At 44.2% G+C, this 27700-nt stretch overlaps 1 protein-coding gene across 2 annotated transcripts in view; it reads right to left on the bottom strand.

Moving 5' to 3' along the window:
- Positions 1 to 25374, bottom strand: part of ARHGAP40 (Rho GTPase activating protein 40) — a 137848-nt gene extending 112474 nt beyond the window's left edge. Inside the window, exons 1-2 of one of the 2 annotated variants that reach the window (XM_069752335.1) lie at positions 25060 to 25121; positions 17109 to 17174 (exon numbers count right to left, since the gene is read on the bottom strand). In XM_069752335.1, the coding sequence (XP_069608436.1) occupies positions 17109 to 17174; positions 25060 to 25067 (74 nt within the window). In that variant the 5' untranslated portion in view covers positions 25068 to 25121. Of the gene's footprint in view, positions 1 to 17108; positions 17175 to 25059 lie in introns of both variants that reach the window. The other variant, XM_069752334.1, reaches the window with a different exon arrangement.
- Between the last annotated feature and the right edge of the window lie 2326 nt (positions 25375 to 27700).

Genomic DNA, 27700 nt, shown 5'->3' on the forward strand with positions numbered 1-27700 from the left:
ACTCATTTAAAACCAGAGGTGAGAGAAAATTTGGATAGGAGAGTATGCAGAAATTTTCTCTCTTACTACTGGAGCGTTTTAATCTTGATAGGGCTAGAAAGTACGAGTCAAAGAAGGTACGAGTCAAAGAAGGAAGACCAGGAAAAGAGGAGACATCGGTTAATTCGCAGAACTTTTACTAATTTGTTACAGACGTTTGCTATCTTGGCTAGCGCGATAGTTGAAAAGGGTCCCGAGAATAGTTTGGGTCTGTTCTGTTACATGGATGCAATCGGGGAGGTGTACGGGGTATATGGCTGCCAAGATTGTCTTAGATATGACGAACAGTTTCGTCAACGTAAGGAGATGTGATCCAGTATTCGCTGGGACCATAAAGATATTGCCTTATGGCTGAGCGTGACGGCTCCTAATAGGCTGGGCATCCCAATAAAGGGCCGGCCTATTTGTTGAAGCATGATTTAGGAATGGTTTTCTAATCCCTTTTTTGACACTAAGGTCAGGTTAATTACTTGGAATTTAAAATCAGCACTTCAATTCCCTGATGTTCTTTTTGAAAAATTGAACAAGGAGGTGGCAATGGGCAGAATGGCAGGATTTTTTGTTGCGGCTCCCCTTCAATCTAACGGTTTTGCCACTTGGTGTGGCTCCAAAAAAGGAGCCAAGGAAATTTAGGTTAAACCACTGTTTGTTTTTTCCTAAGGATTTTTCAGTGAACAATGGGATAGATCCAGAGTTATGATCTGTGACATACACTTCTCTTGATGCGGCAATTGAATGGGTATGGTTTTGCGGAAAAGAGGGTTTGATGGAAAAGACCGACAGAGGCAGCATTCAGATTACAGATTATTGCTGGTGCATCCAGATAACATGCATTTATTGGGTTGTTTTTCGGGATGGAGGGTTTTTCATTGACTGTTGTGTTCCCATGTGATGTGCTTACTTTGAAGCATTTAGCACATTTTTAGAATGGGTGGTTAAGGAAGTGTCGGGTTTAAATTCTTGCATCCATTACTTAATTTCTTCTTCATTGGTTCGGCTCAGGCATCCAATTGATCCATCTTATTACTCAACGGAAAGTTTGGTCAAGAAATTTGGCTTTTCTTTAGCGGCTGATAAGACAGCAGGGTCGGTCACTTAATTGAGTTTTTTGGGAATTGTGATTGATACAATGGTCATGGAGTGTAGATTGCCCATACAGAAAGTTGCGGATCTCCTGGCTGAAGTGTCTAGGATGAGTGGATTACAGAAGGCTATTGAAAATTGATCTTTGCGTGCAGAATCATGCCTATGAGTAGAACTTTTTGTCAGCTTTGGCATTGGCGATAGAGGGCATAAAGTCTCCTGTCCATTTTGTCAGGCTTCGGAAGGAATTACAAGAGGATTTAAGGGTTTTGGCATTTTTTCTGGAATCATACAATGGCAAGTCAGTTCGGATAGAGGTAGTGGTGAGCGCTGAAGTTTTGGTCTTTTTTGTTGACATTGCAGAGCAGTACGGTTTTGGTTTGTATTTTTAGGGTGGTTGGTTGGCGGGCACGTGACCTCGGTTCTGGATAAATCAGGACTTGACATTAAGCCTTATCATACTCCATATATTTCCAATTGTTGTCGCTTTGTCAGTGCGAGGTGACAGGGTGGAGAACAAAAAAATACAATTTCAGTGTGATCTTGAAGGAACAGCAGTGGTGATAAATTCATTATCGTCATCGCCAGTGGTGAAGGTTTTTACAACAGTTGGATTTGCTGGACTTTATACTAAACATGTGGGTTCTGGACGAGTGTAGGACAGGAGTTAAAAATCTAATCGCTGATGCCCTCGCTCATTCATAGTGGAATTGATTTTGAGAGCTGGCACCTCAGTCGAGGACAACAGGCCTGGTCTCCAGCAGATTTATGGATTTATGATACTACACATGTAGTATCATATTTAAAGTCCCCTATATGAATGTATAAATGGTTTGATTTCAGTATTGGGGTGATTGATGCCCTTTAAGCAAGGAAGAAAAACAGAAAATGCTTTTTACTTCAGTTTTCCATCAATTGTTAATTTATCCATTGCCAAGTGTCAATGGGAAAAAAAAACAGTTCAGACCATGTACCTGCTTCAGTTTTTAAAATGGATGAAGAAAAAAAAAAAAAAAGCATAAAAATAGATGATACATTAGAGAAGGACGGTCCTTTTACACAGATGTAAAAATAGGCACACGTGTAAATGAAATCCAAGACTGAGAAAAGCGGTGTGATAAATCACTTTAGGCATTAAAATGATGGATATAAGGAATTGTCACCAAGGATCTGAAATCAGAAATGACCAATAAAGGCTAAATACCTATTTGACATCAAATCTAGCCTATAATGTTTTGAGAACATGTGGCCCGAGGATCAGGTAGCGGCTCTGCAAATCTGCTTGATTGAGGAGCTAGAGCTAGACCTCTCAGCCCAGGACACAGACATGGCTCTAGTGGAATGAGCTTTTAGTCTGGCTCTTATATGATTCACAGATTGCTTTCTTAATCCAAATTTGCCAATACATTTTTGAGAACTTCTTGCCTTTGTTGGCTCCACAGTATTGTACAAAAAGATCCTGATCTTTTCTCCTGGTCTGTCTGTTGCAGGTAACAATAAGGTTATCCAGACATCCAAAGCATGGGATTTTTCTCTTGTTGATGAATTTTGACAAAAGGAAGGGAGTATTATCTGCTGAGACATATGGAAGTCTTGTCAATTTAGGCAAGGATTATGGGTCTAGATGGAGTACCAACCTATCCTCTAGGATTTTTAGATAGGGATCTCTGATAGAGAGGGCTTGGATTTCACCAATTCTTCTAGCTGTTATGGCGACTACGAATGCAACTTTGCATGACAGCTTATGTGTACTGAGGAATCAGTTCAAAGGGAAGCATGGTTATAGCATTGAGGCCGAGATCACACACAGCGAGATATGGCCGAGTCTCGCAGGTTAAAACCAAGCTCTGGCGCCGGCACTCCAGAGCGGAGCGTGCGGCCACATAGCAATACATGGAGCCGCACGCTCTGCTCCGGAGTGTCTGTGCCAGAGCTTGTTTTTAACCTGCGAGACTCGGCCGTATCTCGCTGTAGTGCGACTCCGGCCTAAGTACAATATTCAAATCCCAAAATGGTATTCTATTGGATGTTCTTGGGTGTATTCAAGAGGCTGTTGTCATAAATCTCCTTCTCCATCGCTGATATGCCAGATTTCTATCAAAATAGGAGCTTAAGGCTGACACCTAGACTTTGCGAGTACTAGGTTTTATCCCCTTTAACAAGCCATTCATATAGACTGGCAATACCCAGATAAATAGGATCCAGAGGAAGAGGCCTATAACATAACCTGAAGGTATTTGAAATGTTTGCAAATTCCATCTAAGCTATCTGCTTACTCTGTTTCTGGAGGGCATGAATCAATCCTTCTGAGAGGCCTATAGCTTTTAGGATTGAGGTTTCAGAAGCCAGGCAGCTAGACATATTATAAAAACTCTTTATTTTTATATGGTGCTAACATATTCCGCAGCACTTTACAGTTTGCACACATTATCAGTTTTTTTTTTTTTTTTTTTTGGGGGGGGGGAAAATCGGATGATAGATCAGACCCTGTTGCAGGAAGTCATGGACCGGAGGAAGGACCAGCGGACCCTCTAGCTTCAGGCTGTTTAGCGTCCTGAACCATCCCCTTTCTGGTCAGATAGATGCCATAAGGATAGTCTTGATACCTTCTGCTCTGATTTTCTGTGGTGATCTTGTCAGCAAGGGGGATCGGAAGAAACACATAAGCGAGCTGGACCTTCCAAGGGTGGGCCAATGTGTCTACCGCTGCTGAAGTGTCTTTTGGATCCAGGAAAAAAGTATTGTTTTACTTTTGCATTTTGGTAATTAGAAAAAAGATCTGACTCTGGACAACCCAAACTTCTGGAAAATATCTGTATTCAGACTCCATTTGCAGGGATGTATATCCCTTCGGTTTAAAAAAATCTGTGTTTATGCAATCGGAACCTCTTAAGTGGAGAGCTGACAAAGTCAGGAGGTGATTTTCTGTCCAGGAGAAGATGCTCACCAAAATTTTCATATCTCGGTATCTCGTATTCCCTTGATGTCTCAGGTGGGCCATTGTAGTCACGTTGTCGGAATAACCTGGTGAGCCCCCCGAAGCAGAGATTATGCTGCCTTGAGGGCCTCTTCAATGGCTTTCAACCCTCAAGTTTGAATACTGACTGGCAATCTTGTATGGCCAGGTTCCCGGGAAGGCTCCCAAAGCTCTCTTGCTAGCATCAGTCCACACTGGTGTCAAAAGATGTTCATTTTGTCAAATTCTCCAGACAGAGCCACCAGCTCAGGGACACCTTTACTCGTTACAGCATGCCGATTCGGTTGTTGAGAGAACCTGAAGATCTGTCCGAGTGAGAAAGGGTATGGACATGTCATGGACCCCAGGATCGGCATAGCAACCTTTATAGAGACCCGCTTCCATTTGTTCAGAGTTAAGATCCTTGATCTTAACTGCAATTGCTTTTTCTTTGGTAGAAAAGAGGTCTGCTTTTGGGTATCAAAGAATTTCCAGGAAAATCATCTTGGTGGAAGGATCCACGCCTGAGTTTTCCTGATTCGCAAGCCTTCCTAGAGATGCCAGAATCTGGAGAGTTGTCTGCAGATGTTCTTTGAGTTGTGGAACAGAGGGGACCATTAAGAAATCCTTTAAGTAGGGGACAACACAATTGTTTTACTTTCTTATGAATACAAAAATTATGGCAGAAGTGATGGCAAACAGGAGCTGAAGAAATCCCAAAAGAAAGGACATTGAATTGGTAATGATGGATCTTTTGCCCTTGTATGACTGCAAATCTCAGAAAATCTCTGATAAGATGGATGTCTGGGAATGTGATAGAATCGATCTTGAGGATGCGTACTTCCTCATCAGTTTGACCGTGGATCTTATAGATTCCATCTTGAATTTTCTATACGTATCATGGTGGTTCTGACATTTTAGGTTAAAGATTTTTCTGTAAGCCTTTGTTGGCTTTTTCATTTGGAATAGGTAAGGATAGTGGCCACAGCCCTGTTTTGTCACTGGAACTGGAGATATTACTTCTAACTCTTGAAGGTTCTGAAGCCATGATATCAGGATCTCTTGTAGTTTTGGAGATGATAAAGATGTTATTTCAAAGCTCCGGGGAGGATAAATGGAAAATTTGATTTTTGCTCCAACGAGATTTATTGCCACTGCGAGAAGAAAAAAAAAAAAATTGTGATTCTGCCTCCGACATACCTGGCATCATTGCCTTTCTTGTTGCTGGTTCTGGAAAATATTCTATCCTCTTCATCCTTTAGGGTAGTCCAGATTTACCTTTCCCTCTGTACTGTATGGCTTTGGCCTGTGATGGACAAAAGGATCTCTTCTTAAAGACTTGGCTCTAGTAGCCAGAGACATAAGAAAAGGTGGAAGACCAGGTGAGGAGCTACGAGAGTACCCCAGCATTACCCTGAATTGCAGAATAGTGGTGAGGTCCTGCTCCCGAAGAAGCGGGAGTTGCACGAGGAGTAAAGCCGCACAATGGACCTCCGCAGCCTGGCTTTAACGACATGTAAACTTCAAGGTAACTGCTCACTGGCCACAGCATCCCACAGGTAACCTCTTCATATCTTTGGGACAGGAAAAACACTGGGGATAGGAGGTGGGGAGGGACTATGTATCCTCTGTTTCCTGTCCCAAATTAGGATGGGGAGGCAACTTCCTGTGGTGCAGTCATGTAGAGGATTGGAGAAAAAAAAAAAGATTAACCCCTTTACTCACGAGGGTGGTTTGCACGTTAATGACCGGGCCAATTCTTACAATTCTGACCACTGTCCCTTTATGAGGTAATAACTCTGGAAAGCTTTAACGGATCTTGGCGATTCTGATAACGTTTTCTCGTGACATATTGTACTTCATGATAGTGGTAAAATTTATTTGATATAACTTTCGTTTATTTGTGTAAAAAACGAAAATTTGGCAAAAATTTGGCAATTTTCAAACTTTGAATGTTTATGCCCTTAAAACGGAGAAATGTGTCACACAAAACAGTTATTAAATTTCCTACATGTCTACTTTACATCAGCACAATTTTGGAACCAACATTTTTTTCGTTAGGAAGTTAAGGGTTAAAAGTTGACCAGCGATTTCTCAGCTCTACAACACAATTTACAAAAAAGGGATTACCTCACATTTGGAGTCACTTTGAGGGGTCTATATGGCATAAAATACCCAAAAGTTACACCATTCGAAAAACTGCACCCCTCAAGCTGATCAAAACCACATTCAAGAAGTTTATTAAACAGGTGTTTCACAGGAGCAGAAGCAACGTGGAAGGAAAAAATGAACACAACTTCTTGTCACAAAAATGATCTTTTAGCAACATTTGTTTTTATTTTAACAAGAGTAAAAGGAGAAAATGTACAGATAAAGTTGTTGTACAATTTTTTCTGAGTATGCCGATACCCCATATGTGTGGAAAAACCACTGTTTGGGTGCACGGCAGGGCTCGGAAGGGAATTGAGATCGGACACCATGTCACATTTGGCGAGCCCCTGATGTGCCTAAACGGTGGAAACCCCCCACAAGTGACCCCATTTTGGAAACTAGACCCCATAAGGAACTTAGATGTCTGGTGAGCACTTTGAACCCCCAAATGTATCACTAAAGTTTATAAACGCCCAGGCGTGAAAATAAAAAAATCACTTTCCACAAACATGATCGTTTAGTCCCCAATTTATTTTACCAAGGATAACAGGAGAAATTGGACCCCAATAGTTGTTTTCCAATTTGTCCTGAGTATGCCGATACGATACCCCATATGTGGGGAGGAACCACTGTTTGGGCGCACGGCAGGGCACGGAAGGGAAGGAGTGCCGTATAGAAATGCAGACTTTGATGGAATTGTCTGAAGGCGTCATGTTCCATTTGCAGAGCCCCTGATGTGCCTAAACAGTAGAACCCCCCCACAAGTGACCCCATTTTGGAAACTAGACCCCCTAAGGAACTTATCTAGATGTGTGGTGAGAACTTTGAACCCCCAAGTGTTTCACTAAAGTTTATAATAGAAAAAATTGGAGTCCGGCTCAACAGGACTGGATTTTCCTTTTCATTTTCTTTTTCAAAAGAAAATATAGGGCATACAAATGAAAAATTTACATGGTCAATGAGTCATGAGTAAGACTGCCTAGTGCAGTCAAAACGCGTCGACTGGGTCATGTCCACCATGTAAATTTTTCTTTTGTATGCACTATATTTGAAAAATTTACATGGTCATGGAGTCATGAGTAAGACTGCCTAATGCTGTCAAAACGCGTTGACTGGGTTATGTCGACCATGTAAATTTTTCTTTTGTATGCACTATATTTTCTTTTGAAAAAGAAAACGAAAATCCAGCCCTGTTGAGCCGGACTCCAATTTTTCTAGTTTCTTTGATGTGAGGCCAGGGCGAGGCCAGTGTCAGCCACAGGTGGATGAGCATAGAGCAACTGGGTGAGCCTGAATCAAGTTTCTATAAAGTTTATAATGACCGGGCATGAAAATAAAAATCCTATTTTTTGCCCACAAAAATGATCTTTTAGTCCCTAATGTTTTAATTTTCCCAAGGGTAACAGGAGAAATTGGACCCCAAAAGTTGTTGTCCAATTTGTCCTGAGTAGGCTGGTACCCCATATGTGGGAGAAAACTACTGTTTGGGCACACGTCGGGGCTCGGAAGAGAAGTAGTAACATTTTGAAATTCAGACTGATGGAATGGTCTGTGGGCACCATGTTCTATTTGCAGAGCCCCTGATGTACCTAAACAGTAAAAAAAAACAAAAAAAACAAGTGACATCATTTTGGAAACTAGACCCCCAAGGAACTTACCTACTTTAACGTTTCCTGTAAATCTAAGTACCATATATACTCGAGTATAAGCCGAGATTTTCAGCCCATTTTTTTTTAGTCTGAAAGTGCCCAGCTCGGCTTATACTCGAATCATTGTCCCAGGGGGTCGGCGGGGGAGGGGGAGCGGGAGCTGTCAAATCATACTCAGCGCATCTCTGCACGTCCCTGCTTCTCCGGCGCCCACAGCTCTTCCTGTGTTCAGTGGTCACCTGGTACCGCTCATAAAAGTAATGAATATGGACGCGACTCCACTCCACTCCCATAGGGGAGGAGCGCATATTCATTACTTTAACGAGCGGTACGATGTGACCGCTGAACATAGGAAGAAGCTGCAGGCACCCGGAGACCATCTGTCAGTTAGAAGCTGCCAGGGACCGCACTAGGAGAAGGTGAGTATGACAGGGAGGGTGAGCATTCCGATATTCACATGTCCCCGTTCCACGGCTGCGCGCCGCTCTGTCTTCTGCGTTCTCTGGCTATGACGTTCAGGTCATAGGGCGCAATGATGTATTTAGTGTGCGTGCCACCCTCTGCCTGAACAGTCACTGCAGAGGACGCAGAAGACGGAGTGGTGAGCAGTGGTGGAACAGGGACAGGTGAATATCGCAAGTGCCGGTGTCCCCGCCTGCTCAGGACAAGAGGTGAGTATGTCTTTTTTTTAATCACAGAAGCAGCATATGGGGCAAATGTTTCTATGGAGCATCTGGGGGCCATAATCATCCTTTATGCAACATTATATGGGGCAAATGTTTCTATGGAGCATCTTATGGGGCCATAATCAACCTTAGTGCAGTATTATATGGGACATTTTTGTATGAAGCATCTTATGGGGCCAAACCTTAACTTTGTGGAGCATTATATGGGGCATATTTTATTATGGAGCATCTTATGGGGCCCATCATGATCTTTATGGAGCATTATATGGGGCTCCTGATTCAATATGGATATTCAAAAACATTTAACCTAGTGATGTCTCAATTTTACTTTTATTGGTATCTATTTTTATTTTTGAAATTTACCAGTCGCGGCTGCATTTCCCACCCTAGGCTTATACTCGAGTCATTAAGTTTTCCCACTTTTTGTGGCAAAATTAGGGGTCTTGGCTTATACTCAAGTATATACAGTAAATTATTAGTGCATGGAGGTGTGGTACAATTTGAAGCAATCTTTCATACACAGGCCAGGTTTGTTGGGGCAGGTGTAGCATTGATAAATGGTGTCCTTGCGTATTCCCCTTTTGTAAAACACTCAGCACCTTTTTTGCAGCTCACCTTTTCTGTCAGTTGGCGGGACCACCCCCTGGAAATGCTGGCCTGGTACGATACGAGCACCTTCAGTACCGAAAGTACTGGGGCCCGCTCCTTCCAGAGTGCCAAATATCAGGGGCTTAACCACTACGTATTGGTGTGGCATGCACATTGTGACAGCAGGAAAGCGTTGAGCACTGTCATTTGTACTATGTGCATGGACAGCTTTTTGTACCACACCTTGGCCTTTCTCAATACACTGTACGGTTGGAGAAGTAGCGTTTTCGGGAGGCCTCTCTGATTTTTGCAGATAGTACCGCAAGCTGCAGTACCACGCGCAGAAAGGAATTTGAAGAGTGGGATGCTGGAATAAAAGTTATCAGTGTAGAGGTGATAACCTTTATCCAGCAGTGGGTGCACCAAATCCCACACAATTTTCCCACTCACTCCCAGGACAAGGGGACACTCAGGGGGTTCAATCCTGGTGTCCTTTCCTTCGTAATCTCTAAAGCTGTGGGTGTACCCTAAGGTACTCTCAAACAGCTTACACAGTTTGATTCCATACCTGGCCCTCTTGCTGAGCAGTTACTGATGGAATCTGAGCCTTCCCTTAAAATGAACTAAGGACTCATCCACACAGATGTCCCTTTGCGGCACGTACACTTCAGCAAACTTTTTGTTGAAGTGTTCGATGACTGGCCGAACTTTGAACAGACAGTCAAAGTTGGGGTCATCTCGTGCGGGACACTGTGCATTATCGGTATAATGCAGGAATTTGTGGATGGCCTCAAAATGCATCCGGGCCAAGACCATTCGGAACATTGGAGTGTTGAATAAAATATCAACACTCCAACATTGCCAAAGTTCTGGCTTATTTAGGATCCCCATATGAAACACAAGGCCCCAAAACTGCATCATTTCAACTGTGTCTACAGGAGATCAGTTAGAAAATGGTGAACCGGGGTTTTGTGGCAAAAATTGATAAGCATATAAATTAGTTGTTAATTGTGTGTACTTGATTTATAACTGTGTGTGTGTGGGGGAGGGGGGGGAATAGTGATTGGTGCTAACTTGTCTGAAAAGAAAAAGCTAAAAGAAAATAGGAAGAAAAATGCCTGTGAAAAGAAAAGTGTATAACGGCAGGCACGAGCTCTGATAAGTGAACTGCGTCACTTAGCAAAGTTCGGCGGCTGCTGGATGTGCGCACAGAGGGGGGTGAAAAAGAAAAGCGAGCATAAGTGTTGATTGGTGAACTGCGTCACCAATCAACGCTCGGCGGCTGCTAAATGTGCACACAGAGGCAGCACAAAGGGGGAGGATTGGGGTGGATAAAGAGATCGGGCAGGGATCAACACTTGTAGTCTCTCTTCTGCCTTCTTTCCTCTGCCTTCTTTCTTCTGCAGGAATGGTGGTGTCACAGGCTTCTGTGGCACCACAATGCCCAGCACAGGAGGAGATCTGGCAATATGACAGCTCTGCAGGAATCATTAGCTAGTGTGAGGATTCCTGCAGTGCAGTCACAGAGCAGTCACACCGCTGCTGTGACCTGTCATTGGTGGGATCGATGATCACATTGATTACACCAATCAGAGGTGGCCCTGGTGACGCTGGTGTTGCTAGGCACCAGCCTAGGTTCAGAGCTCACAGCTCCAATCCTAGGCAGGGCGCTGGCAGGTCACCAGCAGGGCACAGAGTGGTCACATCACTGCTGTGCCCGGTGATCGATGTAATCGATCGCGCCAATCAGCAGCTGCAGGCCTTGATAGGCCTGTTCTAGGCAATGGCCTAGGATCGGTGCTATTACAGCACCGATCGGGGCAGGTACCAGCAGGGAACAGAGCGGTAACACCGTGGCTGTGCCATGCGAATGGCGCGATCAATTGATCATCGATCGTGCCAATCTGAGCAGTTTTGGCGGATGCCTGGCCAACTTCTAACTTCTTTAAAGAAAAAAGCAGCATGGGGACCCTTCTATTCCTAATAAGCAGCCTTGCTAATGCTGACAGCTGAGGGTTGCCCCCAGCTGTGAGTTTTGCCTGGCTGGTTATCAAAAATATGGGGGAACCTATGCGGGTTTTTATTTATTATTATTTATTTACAATGCAGGAGCTGCTGATGAATACTCCCATCAGCCCCTCCTTCCCTCACTGTTATTAGCGGCATCAGGTGTCGGATGATGTGAGCAGTAGTCCTATCAGCTGACACCAGTGACTGGAGGTAAACTTCATATCTTCAGTCACAGCTGCTGGCTGACATGGTCTTTTGACAGCGTGGGACCTGCGGCTCTCTGACTGGCGGGGATGGTTTCACCGCAGATCAGAAGGGGTGTTTGCTGCGCTGCCATGCACAGTGACAGCACCGCTAGTCACTGAAGCTGCGCTGGTTGCATCTTGGCACTGTCTTGGTTGAAAACTGTATATACCCCAGATATGGATTACAGCGTGGGACACAACGGGCAGGTATGGCATATTGTTGATTTTGTTATTTTTATTACAGGAGATTGAGGGATTCGCATGGATTAGAAGCAACAATAAAATGGCAAAACTGTGTTGTGTTTTATTTCATTAAGACTTTATCCTGGTTGTGTCTTTATTTAACATGTAACAAATATAGGATTAGTAATAGATAGGTGTCTTATTGACACCTCGCCATTACTAAGCTGTGAGCTTGACGTCCCCTTACAATACAAAGGTGACATCAACCCAGGCCAAGTGGGATGAGAAAGGCTAAGTGCCAGAATCTTAAGGTACCGTCACACTCAGCGACGCTGCAGCGATATAGACAACGAGCCGATCGCTGCAGCGTCGCTGTTTAGGTCGCTGTAGAGACGTCAAACACAGCAGCTCCAGAACGATGCAGGAGCGATCCAGTGACGTAACGGCGACTCACTTATCGTTGTAGCTGGTTGTTAGCTCCATGTAAAACGTTGCTGGCATCGTTGCTTTTGATGTCAAACATGATGATACATGCCGACCTGACGACGAAATAAAGTTCTGGACTTCTATCTCCGACCAGCGATGGCACAGCGGGATCCAGATCACTGCTGCGTGTCAAACACAACGAGATCGCTATCCAGGACCCTGCAACGTCACGGATCCTTGTCGTTCCCGTTGCAAAGTTGCTGAGTGTGACGGTACCTTTAGAGATGCGCCTTTTCTGAGGCGGCTGGGAGCTGATGTTTTAACCATGGTCCCTTTGTAGGCTAATAATATCAGCCCCCAGGCGCTGGCTTTCCCTCTGCTAGTTCTGAAAATTGCGCGGGAGCCCACGCCATTTTTTCCCCCCAAAAAAATAATCTTTTATTAATTACATACATGTCCCCTAATTTGCGCACACACACACACACACACACACACACTACTAATTGGATTGGTCCCTGACATTATATATCTACCTATTCTGCATCTATTTACTTTATGTAAACCATCTCTTCTATCCTGTCGGCTCCTGCAGTGATTACACAGAAGCCGACAAATGAATTCCCAGCTATTCTTCCATCTCTCTATGAAATATAAAAGATATATATTATATATTCTAACCTGTCAGTGTGATTTTACAGTAGCCGCATATGAAGTGCCAGCTTTTCAAAGGACACCGATGCATAAAAATCAGACTGCACTCGCATGGTGCGAGTGCGATTTTTTTCTCGCACCCATTGACTTCTATTGTGGGATACAATCCGATTTCTGATTACAATCGCAGCATGCTGCAATTTTTTTTTCCCAGTCCGATTGTCATCTGATCTGGAAAAAAAACACAGATGAAGACATAATCATAGAATAACATTGATCCGAATTCAATCCGATTTTTTATCGAATTGCAGTCATCCGATTTCATCGCAAGTGGGCATGAGCCTTTATGCAGCAAATACGCTGCAAAAAAAGCCATCCTGCGTATTTGCAGCGTTTTCACCATCCATTCAAGTCAATGGGTGAAAAATGCTGCAAAGCACAAAATCATGATGATAAAAAAAAAAAGTGTGTGCATGAGATTTCTGAAATCTCATAGGCTTTGCTGGTACCGGAAAAAGCAGCTGAAAATTAGTATTAAAAAAACGCAGCAAAAACGCCCAATGTGAACATACCCTTAGGCCGGAGTCACACTACCAAACGACATGGCCGAGTGCTACCCGATAAAACATCACATAGCACTCGGCCCAATGTTATACTATGGGGCAGCTCAGAGCTGCGATTAGTTTCTCATGTTGATTAGGCATGCTCAATTGGCAGCGAGACTCTGCTCACTCGCACCCATATAAGTCTACTAGATGGTGGCCCAATTCTAACGCATATAACACTGCCCACGTAGTATATAACACTCCCAACGTAGTATCCTTGTTAAAAAAAAGAATTAAAATAAAAAATAGTTATATACTCACCTCCGGCGGCCCCCGGATCCAGCCCAGGCCTTTAGCAGTGCTCCCGCCAGATCCGTTCCCAGTGATGCTTTGCGGCAATAACCCGTGATGATGTAGCGGTCTCGCGAGACCGCTACTTCATCTGGGGTCATTACCGCAAAGCATTACTGGGACCGGAGCATCGCAAGGAGCGGGAAAAGCTGCCGGGGACGCCGGAAGGTGAGAATATCACGATTTTTTTTATTATTATTATTTTTAACATTATATCTTTTTGCTGTTGATGCTGCATAAGCAGCTTCAATAGTAAAAAGTTGGTCACACTTGTCAAAAGCGGTGACGGACCCGGAAATGCTGCAGGCAGCGTTTCCGGGTCCATCACAGAATGACGGCATATCGCTAGCGCATGCCCAGTATGGCATGCACTGGTGATGCGCTCGGTAACAGGGTTAATGGCAGCGTTAACGGACTGCGTTACACCGCGTTATGCCGCAGTGTAACGCAGTCCGTTTAACAGACTGCTAAAACGCTATGTGGGCGCTGACTGGAGGGGAGTATGGAAGAGGCACTGACTGAAGGGGAGTAGGGAGGGGCCAATTCGCGGGCGAACTGTGAATGTCGCTGATTGGTCGCGGCCGGCTGGGCACGACCAATCAGCGACTTGGGATTTCCGTGACAGACAGACAAACAGATGGAAGTGGACCTTAGACGATTATATATATAGATGAGTGCATATGAAACATCAGACTGCACTCTTATGTCATCCCAGTACAGTCTTATATACACTGAGACAGATGGAGGAGGAAATGGAGAAATTACTTACTCAGTCTCCTCCTGAGCTGTGCTCCGATCCTCCCATGCGAGAAAATCGGAGCACAGTAGCACAACACTTGATTCGCGCTCGCAGCAGAGCAGGAGCCGAGGGTTGTTTTTACTACTTTTATAGGAACACAAAAGCTCAGTATACAGGGACCAGAGAAATAAATTGTCTATAACAATGTATCTCTATGATCATGTACAACATGCGTCTAGGGTCCCTGCCTGCAAAAGAGGTAAAGATTACCAAATTATCCTATCTGAATCATTTTGGGCTGTGTTCACAGGTAGAGCAATAGATTGTGAACATAGAGATGCAAGTTTGAGTCCCGGGGAGACCTAATCACAGGATGGAGAAAAAGTGAACAATATAATTTAATATATGCAATGAGCAGAGTGCAGCCTCTAACCCCCGAAGAGGAGGAACTACGGAATGAAGATGATGTTGGAGAAAGATGTAAGTATCAGAAGCAGAGACTTAGCTCTGACATGGTGGGACTGAGCCCTCAAATTGGGAAAGTCCCACGGAATCCTGGATGGTTGGGAGCTATGTCTAAGGCTGGTTTCACACGTCCTGATATTCCAGCTACCGTTAAAACCGGATGGTACATACGAATAAGCACACGGATGTGACAAACGTACACACGGACATCTCGGGTACCGGAAATATCAGGATGTGTGAAACCGGCCTAAGGTGGTATTAGTGTTAATCCAAGCTAGGCTAAGTACAACAGTAATGAGGCAGATCTTACAGTCATTTTAATGCAAGGATTTCAATAAAAAGGCATGAGGTCTCCAATGCAAACATCACTGTACTACACTGAAGTGTACTTGACTCTAAAGTGTTGGGTCAAGACTATCTAGCCTTTAGGTACTACCATCCACTCCTGTTCTTATGCCCAATATCAGGTCTGCATGTTGGTTACTGTAGAGTGAAAATATAATCTCAAGATTCTGGCCCTAAGGGTATGCGCACACGACGTCCCTTTTAGGCAGGTCCGCACAGGAACCCATCTGAAAAAGTGCTTTAAAACTTAAATGCTAAAAAGAATGCAATGCAGTGTCAAACAACATGCTGCGCATATGTTCATTCTATTTGAGAAGAAGCCACCTCATGTTTCTGCCATTTGGAAATTGCTCACTAGTTTACATATACAGTACACACAAAAAAAAAAGCTTGGCGACAAAGCCACAGCAAAAGTCACCAATACAAGAAACTTCATGGAGTATAACCACACAAAGAAAAAAAAAAATACAAAAAAGTCCCAGAATAAAATTGTATCAAATCTATTTAAAAACACAAACAACACCTATATAGCACATAAGAAAATAGTAGCAATCAAATTGGAAACAAAGCCAGATAATGATTCTTGCAGGTGTAAAGCACAGGGTCCACCTGTAATATAGTGGAAGGGATGGCAGAAAATAGCAGCATATAAGGTAAAATGCACGTGCAACCCAAGCATGGGTGCTCCTATATAAGAATGAGTGTAAATGGAGACAAAAATACACACACAGTCTAATGCTCAATTAGTATAAAGTAACAACCACTAAATAATGAAGTATATAACAGTATTGAGCAAAAAGACCCTATGGGTGACAGAGTCAACACCAGAAAGTTATGTGTAAACAATAAGTAAAAGGGTGTATACCACTTTAAGGGAGCAAAAAAAAAAGTTTTAAATGCATCAGCTTCTCCCTTACCCCTATTCTCCACTCAGGGACCCAGGCCTTGGCCCCCTTCCTCCACGCTTGACGTCTCAGCACAGCCAATGCAATGATATCATTACAACGCACCCGGTGTGTTGAGCAGTGTGGAGGATCAGAAGATGCACTGCAGCGACCGAAAAAGTGGGGGAATGATTAAAGGCGAGGTTTTTATGTAGGGCTCATTATACTGTATGGAGCACGAAGTGGGGGTTACCATTGGGGAATCATACTGTGTTGGGGTCATCATACTTTTTCGGGGAAATGATGGGATGGGGGTTTTAGTAGGGTCATCGTACCGTTCATGTGGAGGATTGTTCATGGGACAACCTCTTTTAATTTGTTTCCATATGAAAATGTTCATTATATTTGATAAGGAAAAAAACTCTCTCAATTGTAGACTTTTTTTTTAAATAAATATCAAGGTTGGTCAGCGACTTTGTCCAAGCTTTTAATTTTGTCCCTGTGTGTACTTCAGTTTTACATCCCTGATCTAGGGGAAAGCTTTAACAACTCCAAGCTGCAGCACACCAATGTGCGCGAGCCCTTATTTAGAACAAAACGATGTTGGTAAGAAGAAAAACAAGCCCTCACCTTCTAATGCTTTACATTTAAAGAATGAGGAACTTGCCTTACAAACTCAATGTTATTTCTGTATCAGTGGATTTCCTCATTCTCTTGCCAATAAGCTCAATAATCAAAACATAAGGACAAAGACTTAGTGGAAATGTGTGAATAGAGAAAACTTCCTTGCCAGGTGTTTTTTCCATTTCCACATCAGTAAGTGTTTTGTATTTAACGTGAACTATCAATCTGATACTGACAAACTGCAAAACATTAGAGACTAGTAATTTCAACCAAACCGGAGATAACCATCTGAAGACAGCTATTTCTAGGTTCTTGTACACATCAGTTTAGTGCAGGGTAATGGTCGACTAGTAGAGATACCTAGGGGAATGCTAGTTTTCCATGAGAAGATCTAGCTCTTGTAGGTAACATTGCCTGTTGGACAGCCTACACAAGATGGATCTTTATTCTGAGAATACCGACTCCATGTATAGTGAAAGGCATCTCACCCAGTAGCACTGATGAAGGGCAAGTGTCCTGGAGCATCTGTCTGCAGGCCGCTTTCTCGGATTTGACTGTAATACATAGAAATGTTTCAAAGCTATTTAATGGTAGAACATGGAAACGCGGAGCATATCAACCACCAAAGTTTACGTAGTATCTTGTAGGTATAATTTTTAATGACAAAGTAGATAATGAAAAACATTACAGAATATCTCCTAACATTTTCATCAATAACTAAGCTGTTCAAATCCAGTCAATGGTGCACCAAAAATATGGTGACACTCCACAGGCATGAATACGGAAAAAAAGGAGGGGTGGGCACAGAACTATAATCTTCAATCAGGTGCATACAGTACATAAAGTGCAACTAATTATACAAAAAGCAGTTAAGAAATGACAGATTCACTATTACGACATAGCAGTAGCATAGCTACCGGGGGGGCAGAGGGTGTGGGTGCCCCGGGCCTGGTGCTCAGAGGGGGCCCACCTGGAGCCACGCTACTGTAACGGTGTGCACAGCGTGCCGATAGTTACATTCTGCGGCAGAGCAGGGAGAATCGATCTCCCTGCTCTGCCGCCGGCCGCTATGGGGCCCCTGAGCCCATACACATACAGTGTTGGAGCCATCAAACAGTTTGGAGGCTACTAAGGGGTCAGTATACTGTGTGGGTGGTACTATAAGTGAAGGGGCATCATACTGTGTATAGAGGAACTGTACAGGGGGGCTGTCTCAGTACATTATTAAATGTAAAGTGGGCACTTATTGTTATAGGGGAACTCAGGCTACTGTGACTATCAAAGGGGTACACAGGACATTACAGTGCGGCAAAACATGGGCACTGTTTTCTAGGGCACTTGCACCTTGTCTTACTATATTATAGAGGGGTCCTTTAGATTTTGGAGGGCACAGTGAACCACACAGCAGGTGCAGTAATAGGGACACATACGGCAGCAGAGGCTCAGTATTGGGGTATCAGCAGGATGAGGAGTTTGTGCAGTTGGGAATAGATGGTGATGAGGCAGGAATATGAAAAGTGAAATGTGTCTTTGTTGTATTCTCTGCAGACGAGTTGTAGCTGGAAGAAGTTGTCATGTCGGTCTGGGCCAGATTATAAAGGCACGGATGATTGACCTCGTGGAGACCAAAACATCCAACACCGCGGAGACACCATCACGTGTTTCTCAATGCAGTGATCCAGAACACTGCCCCCAAATATGCAAATGCATGTACTGCAGAGGAGCTGCGGAGACACCATCACGTGTTTCTCAAAGCAGGTCTGGGCCAGATGACAAAGACGGGAAAAATGAACGATTCCATCATAAAAAACGTCAGCGGTATGTTATTATCTGTAACTGTGCTGTGATCTCATAATATTCTGTAAGGCTGGTATCTACCACTGACCATACGGCAGTAATATCCATGTTGGTCTTTATATAGAGATTATTTTCAGTAACAGCGCAGTCATCTGCTGAGGTTCTCCTCCACTATTAGGGGGTGTCACCCACTTGTAAACAAGGTTACCTGGTTAGGGTCAGACTGAGAACTTTCACCACCCCCCTGAACCAAAACCCTAGCTACACCTCTGCCACATAGGGAAGAATATATATTGCCATTAATTTTCTAAGGTCAGTGAACAGCCAAGTTTTTAAACCCTAACAGTGGTAAAGCACGCAACGTGATTGCTGGTTCTTACCCATACTGATGACTGCGATTGTAACACGCGCCCCTACGTGCATTTTGCATCGGCTTTGTCAGGGGGCCAAGATGATGTAGGTGTCCCCAGTGTCCTTTTTAGGGTATGTGCACACGCTGCGGATTCTCTGCAGATCCGCAGCGTTTTTTGAGGTGCAGATACGCTGCAGATCCGCAATTGATTTACAGTACAATGTAAATCAATGAGAAAAAAAAAAATGCTGTGCACACTTTGCGGAAAATCCGCTGCGGAAACGCTGGGGTTTACAAGAAGTAGCATGTCACTTCTTTTTTGCGAATCTGCAGCGTTTTTGTACCCATTCCATTATAGAAAACTGCAGAGGTAAAAAAACGCAGCAAATCCGCAAGAAAACCGCATCAAAAACCGCGACAAATCCGCAGGTGTGTTTTCGCACCAGAAATTCCTAAGCCTAATCCGCAACGTGTGCATATAGCCTTATATACCCCTCTCATACAGATTTCACTGGAGGCGGCGCATGTGGCCGAACAAACGAGTCCCGGGTGCTGCATTATTCCCAGCGCCATCATGGCGGTGCGGGTCACAGGGAAATCCCCAGTGACGCGCACACGTCACTAGCATGCACCAGAAGTGATGCCGTGGCAGCTAAGACTCGCGTCGGAGACATGCGCACAAGTAATTCTGTTGGTCCGGTGCCTCTATCCTATTAGTGAAAAGCACATTCTCTGCATATCGGTCATCTTATCTGTGGGCAACAGTGTCAGCGGCATAGCCCACAGGTAGCTGAACCATCCACCAGCACCAGAGCCCACAGAATTAAAGGATTACATACCGGTCAGAAAAAAGATAAATATATCTCTATGTATCTCTTAATAAATACCTTGTAATGTTTTCAAATCCTGTTCCGTCCAGATGTATCTGGATCCCAGAATTCCAAGCGGTGGAAGTTGGAAACTGCTGGTGGTACCAGCCTCTTGCGCAGTACCACCTGCGGAACACAGTCGCACCACACACTGTATACGGGGTATGCACCACACACACTGTATATGCAGCCTCTTGCGCGGTACCACCAGCGGAACACCGTTGTGAACACGCCGCTGCCGGGATCAGCCAAATGATTCACTGACCACCGCCATCTTTGTACAGGAGGAGTGTATGTGCAGTTTTAATGTGACTGCTGCTATCTGTCTGCACAAAGATGGAGGTGGTCTGATTTACTGCACCTGCACGAATTCTGCGTAGGCACTGTGAATCATTCGGCTGATCCCGCAGCAGATGCACGATGTGTCTACAGGCAGAGGAAGCCGGTCACATTAACGGGGTTTTCCCATGAATGAAAGTTCATTTTAAAAATTGTCTGTGTCTGACCGTGTATGGAGCATACCACATCTCCTGGGAAGGGGAGGAAGCAAAAGACAATACTGACATTACAGCAGGGGATCACAGAGGATTTCTTTTGTCAGGTAAAATATTTCACCGACTGTTTTTAAACAATATTTTACCTCACAAAATGTATCATCTGCAATCTTCTGCTGTGGTACAGCACAGTGGTGGAGAGAGAGCAGAAAAGGGGGAGAGCACAAGGGGTACACAGGTCAAAGAAGAGATGACATGAGAGGAGAAGACAGGAGATGGGGGAGAAAGCAGGAAAGCACATGAGGAGAGAACACAGGAAGGAGAGAGATAGATAGGGGGATAGCACATGGGATAGACAGGTCAAAGAAGAGAGCACAGATGGGTGAAGTCAGCACATGGGGAAAGAGAGGAGTGGATAGGTGGGTGAGCCAATGGGGGGGCGGGAGATTCTCAACGCTGCAAAGCCTGCCCCCATCATGACATTACCGCCCTCCATCTAGTATTAATCACAAATACGTTTTGTATATCGAAATATTATTACATTTTTATCATGATTAGAATTAAAAAAAAAAACATAAATAAGAAAATGAACAACATATATGACATATACTGCAGAGAACAATATGTTGATCCCACAAGAGAGTGCTGTTCCATCAAAGGTGTACCAATATAGGGTTGCAATCCAGGTCAATCTGTAACCAACTAATTTTCCAAGATGTAATGTCGTAAGAGCGATATTTAGAGCAAAGGGCTATTTAATGGTTTGGACACTGACAAAGGGAATCGGACATGACCAAATATAGATGCAAATGTTGGGTTATTCTGCTTTAAAACTTTGTGTATACATGAAGAAGTGCAGCTAAGCCTCAAAAATGATGTTTTAATCGCAATGAAATGGCGCTCTACGAGTTACCAGGGTGGTGCTGGTGAGTGATTATGGTACCACTGGTATACTGTGACGTCAGTTATCATCAAGGCCCGACACTTTCAGTGGCAGCTTTCTTTGAGTGACAGCCTGCCTGTAGTGTGTGTGTGCGCAAACTGCCTAGGCGCATTTACAGCCGCTCTCCCAGTATGCTGAGCAGCCCTGTTATTTCTCCCCAGCATCGCCCAGGTGGCTCAGAGAGCAGTTACACTGTTATTTCACTATGATTATAACTTTACTAGCTATTGAACCCGTTCTACGCCCGGGTGGCGAGCATTTATATTGGTATATGGTCTCCATCATGCGCTGCTGCCATCCTGCGCCCGTTCTGTCATGCGCTGCTGCCATCCTGCGCCCGTTCTGTCATGCGCTGCTGCCATCCTGCGCCCGTTCTGTCATGCGCTGCTGCCATCCTGCGCCCGTTCTGTCATGCGCTGCTGCCATCCTGCGCCCGTTCTGTCATGCGCTGCTGCCATCCTGCGCCCGTTCTGTCATGCGCTGCTGCCATCCTGCGCCCGTTCTGTCATGCGCTGCTGCCATCCTGCGCCCGTTCTGTCATGCGCTGCTGCCATCCTGCGCCCGTTCTGTCATGTGTTGCTCCCATCCTGCGCCCGTTCTGTCATGCGCTGCTGCCATCCTGCGCCCGTTCTGTCATGTGTTGCTCCCATCCTGCGCCCGTTCTGTCATGTGCTGCTGCCATCCTGTGCCCGTTCTGTCATGCGCTGCTGCCATCCTGCGCCCGTTCTGTCATGCGCTGCTGCCATCCTGCGCCACTATTGTATTATATGCCCCCGTATGCTGCTGCCATATAAAAAAAAAAAAAAAAATACCATACTCACCTATCGTCCGGCTCCACTGCAGGTGTGTCTTCAAGAAAATGGCGCCGGAAAGCGCGGACTGCGCAGGCGCTGATTCCGGCAGCAGGAATCGGCGTCTGCGCAGTCCACGCTTTCCGGCGCCATTTTCTTGAACACACACTCCGGCTCCTCTGCCTGTGACTGGACTCTGTCACAGCAGAGGAGCCGGAGCCGCACGCAGCGCTGGAACGGAGGACAGGTGAATATACTTACCCTCCCTCCTGCCGCGTCCACGGTCCCTGACTCTCCTGTGGAGATCGCGGTATGCGTTCAGTGCTTACGCATACCGCGATCTCCTGGGAGCGTCACTCTGTGGGGGCCAGACTGCGCCGGCGCTTGCGCCGGCGCAGTCTATAAAGGCTTCGGACAGAGTGACGCTCCCAGCATTATATTATAGATTTTCTCTATGTTGCTGCACTTCCAGCCAGCCAACTACACAGGCTTTTAACGCCATTTTCCTCCAGATTGACCCTATAACTGTAGGTAATCAGCTTTTTTTGGTGACATTAGGTTCCCTTAAAGCTGCATTTACACTGAAAAATTATCGTGACAAGCTGTTTTAGCAATGCTGATTTCCCCGATAATCTACAGATCATTTCTACTTGTTGATCTGGTGAAATTCCATTTTGTGCAGCACATCATTTTATGCAAACAGAAAAGACGCTGTCGAGAAAAGGGTACCCAGTACAAATTAGTCAGAGGCACATCATTTATCACATCTGTGTAAATGGACCTTTACAGAGTAGAAAGAATTACGATTATTCCCTCCTTCAGAAGGGGAAATTTGCTGCCATGGAATAAACGTAGACCTAAGATTATTAATATTGCATGGTTTAGGCAACTTCAAAGTGACAGTATTTTTTTTATATATTTTGAAACATCATTTATTAGAAAAACAAAAAACAAAAGTGGAACCTACAGAAGGAAAAATCTAATTAACAGATTTGCATCCCTTTGCGTTTTAGACCTTCTTCTGATTTTGACTGTCTTATAAAATACCAGGCGTAATACTGTCATGTCAAGGAGATCTTAGAGAGGAGCTGTCAATATTGCAGACATTTATATTTAGTAAATGCTCATATTCTTCATTAAATAAATCAGGAGAATATTTTCTTATAAGTATAAACATGCTCTATACGCCTTAGCTTTTGACCATATGTCCAGCCAACAAATCTCTCTAATACCCGCCCTCCCCATCATGTGCTAAACATTAGCGCATTTTCACTGGCGGCAGCTTATCCCCTGCAAGAAGCAATAGATCAGGAGATGACATTCAGTATTCAACATCCTTCTCTCCCAAATATTTTTTCAGGAGAAGATCTGCAAAAAAAACATAACAAAACACAGTCTTGTGAGCAGCCCCATAGACTGTATTGGGTACTTGTTTTATCTGTGAAAACCCAAGAATAGAAGATAGAGGTCTGAATGAGGCCTTAAACAGATGGGTGGAGTGTTTGTCCAACTAGGCAGGCAGTCACTTCCCCAAATATATACTACAAACAAACAAAATAGGTAGGGGCATAACTATAAAGCCGGCCTCATACTAGCGAGTTTTACAAACGTATGAGAGGTGCAGAAAATACGGATTGCATACGGTACAATGATTCTCTATGGCCCAGCTCCTATCTGCCGTATTTTACTGATCCGTATTATACGGTGTTCTACGGCCGTAGAAAATCGCAGCATGCTGTGTTTGTCACCGTATTGCGCAAAAAAATAAAAAAAAATAAAATAAAATTAATCGCCAATGAAATTTTTTTTTTTAATTAATAAAATGTTGTACTTTATTAGCATTGGTTCTCACGTACATTTTTTTCTTTCTGAATTTACCATATACCAATATGAATATCCATCAACATGGGGTTAAAATGTATAATTCTATTTTAATGGTTGCCACAATGGAATCGGAGGACAGCAGAGGCAGAGTTTCGTTACAAATGTGTATAGTCAGGCATCAGGAAAAGCTGTATTACCATTCTGCGAGAGCCATATACTCTAGTGCTACGAGTCATACTGTATGAAGTCAGGAAAGTCTTTCCCAAAAACACATTATGGGATCAAGACAATATTTGAACAAAATAAATTGCTGTTCTATTGGCAAGTGCGTAGGCATCAATATTCTAGGCTCATCTTTCCAGCTGCCAGTGCAGGGAAGCAAAAATCCTAAAATCTGCACTTGGGTAAGATTACTGAACTAGGCAAGGGCTACACAGTGACATGTGTCGTGTGACCCGGAGATCGTAGTGATGCACAGCGATAGCGCATCTAATCATTTCCTATTGTATTGTGACCAAAATGTTTTCAGATGTCATAAATCTGGTTGCAAGTAGTACGCGACTCACTTAGTGCAAGTTCCATTCGACTTGTCAGTGATATGTCTGGTTTTTAACAGAAAAAACTACTCAAATAATCATGCGACAGCAAGTCACAAGTATCACGTTATTTTTTTTCGCACGACTTGTCCGAGAACTGTATGTTTTATATTAACCCCTTTCTTCCAGTAACTGAATTTGCCTTCAGCTAACTTGAACAGGGTTGGCGTATCATTAGGCTTGCGAAGTAAATAAATAGCAAGATTTGCACACCCCATATTTGCCATGTGTCCTGCCTTCTGAAATATGCTAACAAAAATTTGCACCATTAGCCAGGAAAGAGTAGGGCAACCATCAGATTTTTTTTATTAATTACAACAAAATTATAGCGCAATTTCAAGATCTCGCTTTAGAAAAGTCAAAGGTGTGCTCTCTGGGCTTTTAATAAATTTGGCACCTCTTGGACTCGTCAATGTAAGACTTTCCAAAATGCAAGCCTTAAAAATCTGCCCCATAAGGCTGCCGTCCCACTAGCAGTATTTGGTCAGTATTTTACCTCAGTATTTGTAAGCCAAAACCAGGAGTGGAACAATTCGAGGAAAAGTATAATAGAAACATATGCACCACTTCTGCATTTATCACCCACTCCTGGTTTTGGCTTACAAATACTGAGGTAAAATACTGACCAAATACTGATAGTGTGATGGCAGCCTAAGTGGAATACAGATAGAGGAAATAAAACAGAGTCCCAAGGACATTGACAACTGAGGACATTAAACATGCAAATAAAAGGTAAAAATCAACCTGGGAATATCCAGGTGAGTGTACAGTACCTGCTCATAGGAAGACACGGAGTAGTCACAATGCCACAAGTCCAGCAGTCGTGTCCTGTGAGCCCTGAAGCTGCCTCCTGTTCCTCCTACTGATTACAGCAGCTGCCACAAGCAGGAGGGGAAGGAGAAGAACATGACTACTGAGGGATATCAAGGCGGCTCAGCTGCAGCTGCTCCCATGGACAATACACATGGCCTTGGACAATGCCCTGCTCCCATAAATAATTGCTCTTTTTCATGCTTCTGTTTCCTCTGAGCCCTCGGTTTGTAGTGACATGCCTGGAATGTGGCTCTAAGATCCCACCACTAGTGTCCAGCTCATAGGAAATGGAGAAAATGGACATGAAAGTAGCAGAGCTAAATGGAATATATAACTCTCTGGAGCATTTTTAGGGCTTTAGTATGTATGATGAGGACATATTCACACTAGGATATGGAAATGCGGACCTAAATGCCAGAGTGGACTGTTCTGTCAGTATGTTATTCATAGCTGTCTGTGTTTTGTCTTCCACATTGCAGATACAAAGATACGAACATGGGTACAGGGAATTTGAAAAAAGGATATTCTCTAAGAAAGGAAAAGCATGGAGGAAAAGAGTCTAAGGGTATGTGCACACGTATTCTGGAGGACTGCGGATTTTTTCGCAGCGGATTTGGAAAAACCGCAGTGCAAAACCGCTGCAGTTTTTCCTGCGGATTTATCGCGGTTTCTACTGCGGATTCCGCTGCGGCTTTACACCTGCAGTTTTCTATTGGAGCAGGTGTAAAACCGCAGCGGAATCCGCACAAAGAATTGACATGCTGCGGAATGTAAACCGCTGGCTTCCGCGCGTTTTTTCCCCGCAGCATGTGCACTGCGGATTTCGTTTCCCATAGGTTAACATGGTACTGTAAACTCATGGGAAACCGCTGCGGATCCGCAGCTGCGGAAACGCTGTGGATCCGCAGCAAAATCCGCAGCGTGTGCACATACCCTTAGGGCTCATACTCACATGTGTGAAATACGTCCGAGTCTCGCAGCCGCATAGCAATACATGGAGCTGCACACTCCGCTCCCAAGTGCCGGCGGCAGACCCGGGTGTTACCATGCGAGACTCAGCCATGTTTCACGCAAGTGAGTATGAGCCCTAAGGCTGCCGTCACACTATCAGTATTTGGTCAGTATTTTACATCAGTATTTGGAAGCCAAAAACACGAGTGGAACAATTATAGGAAAAGTATAAAGCTATGTGTACACGTTGTGGATTCTGCCTCTCCTAGCAGAAAACGCACCTGCGGATTTGTCGCGTTTTTTTGTGCATTTTTGCTGCGGTTTTCTTGCGGATTTGCTGCGTTTTTTACCCCTGCGGTTTTCTATAATGGAATGGGTACAAAAACGCTGCAGATTCACAAAAAAGAGACATGCTACTACTTTTAAACTGTAGCGTTTCCGCAAAGTGTGCACAGTATTTTTTTTTCCTCATTGATTTACATTATACTGTAAATCAATTGCGGATCTGCAGCGTTTCTGCACCTCAAAAAACGCTGCGGATCTGCAGAGAATCCGCAATCTGTGCACATAACCTAATAGAAACATATGCACCACTTCTGTATTTATCACCCACTCCTGGTTTTGGCTTACAAATACTGAGGTAAAATACTGACCAAATACTGCTAGTGTGACGGCAGCCTAAGAATGCTTGTTTTTCATGCTGGGACATGTAGTTGAAATCATCAATCATGGTAAGTATGGACCAGCCACGGGCCTCTCAACCAGAATTCTCTTATGTGCCTATGAGTCAGGAGATCCTTGACTGGTACAGACATTTCAATCCATGCCTGGACCATGTATGTTGGACGTGTAAAATTGGCCTTAGACTATGGTATCTCCGGTCCATTTGCACTTTGTGTACTAAAGAGGGGGGGCTGTATGGGGCGCAGCTAAAAGGAGGCCCCCACATGACTGCGTTGCCATGGGAGCAGTGCAGTAGGTTTTCTTTTAAAAAATAAAGGTGTTATTGAGTAAAGGAGCCCGGGGATTGGAAGAGTAGGATTTGGGGTGGGGATTTATGCAAAAAGGGAGGTGGGGGCTTGGGAAAGTGCGGGAAAAGGGGAGATCAGTTACCTTAGACGGGCGAAGTGAGTCCCTCCCACCCTCCCTGTTTTAGCGGTTCTATGAGGCAACGTAGCTTTAGGCAAGATCGGCGAGTTCGTCAATTCTTAAGGTAAAAAAAAAAAAAAAAGGGGTCTTTTGAATTATATTTCTTTTCTGTTGATTTATTGAAGGCAAGCATTCTGTATTATTGTCACAGTGGCGTTGGCGGGGGGTGGGGGTTCTTGGAGTTGGTGATGATGCTGATAGGGTTGATCTGGCTTTTGGTACGGGCTCTGGACGGGGTGTTTACCTCGGGAGCTTTGTGGTTGGTTTGCCCGAAATGGGTTACATGGTGCCCTCGAGCTGGTGGTTACGGCTGAGGGTAAATACGTGTTTTTTGTAAAAATTTTGGGTAGGCTCTCTGCCTATTATGAGCCAGATTTTTTAGCTCCAAGAGCCCCCCCCTCGAGGTTTTATATATTTACTGTTTACATGTTGTTATTTATGTATTTGTTTGTTAATAAAATGGCCGCTGTGGCCAAATTATCCAAAAAGAAATTAACGTGG

The sequence above is a fragment of the Ranitomeya imitator genome, chromosome 2 (genome assembly GCF_032444005.1).
Source record: "Ranitomeya imitator isolate aRanImi1 chromosome 2, aRanImi1.pri, whole genome shotgun sequence".
NCBI lineage: Eukaryota > Metazoa > Chordata > Amphibia > Anura > Dendrobatidae > Ranitomeya > Ranitomeya imitator.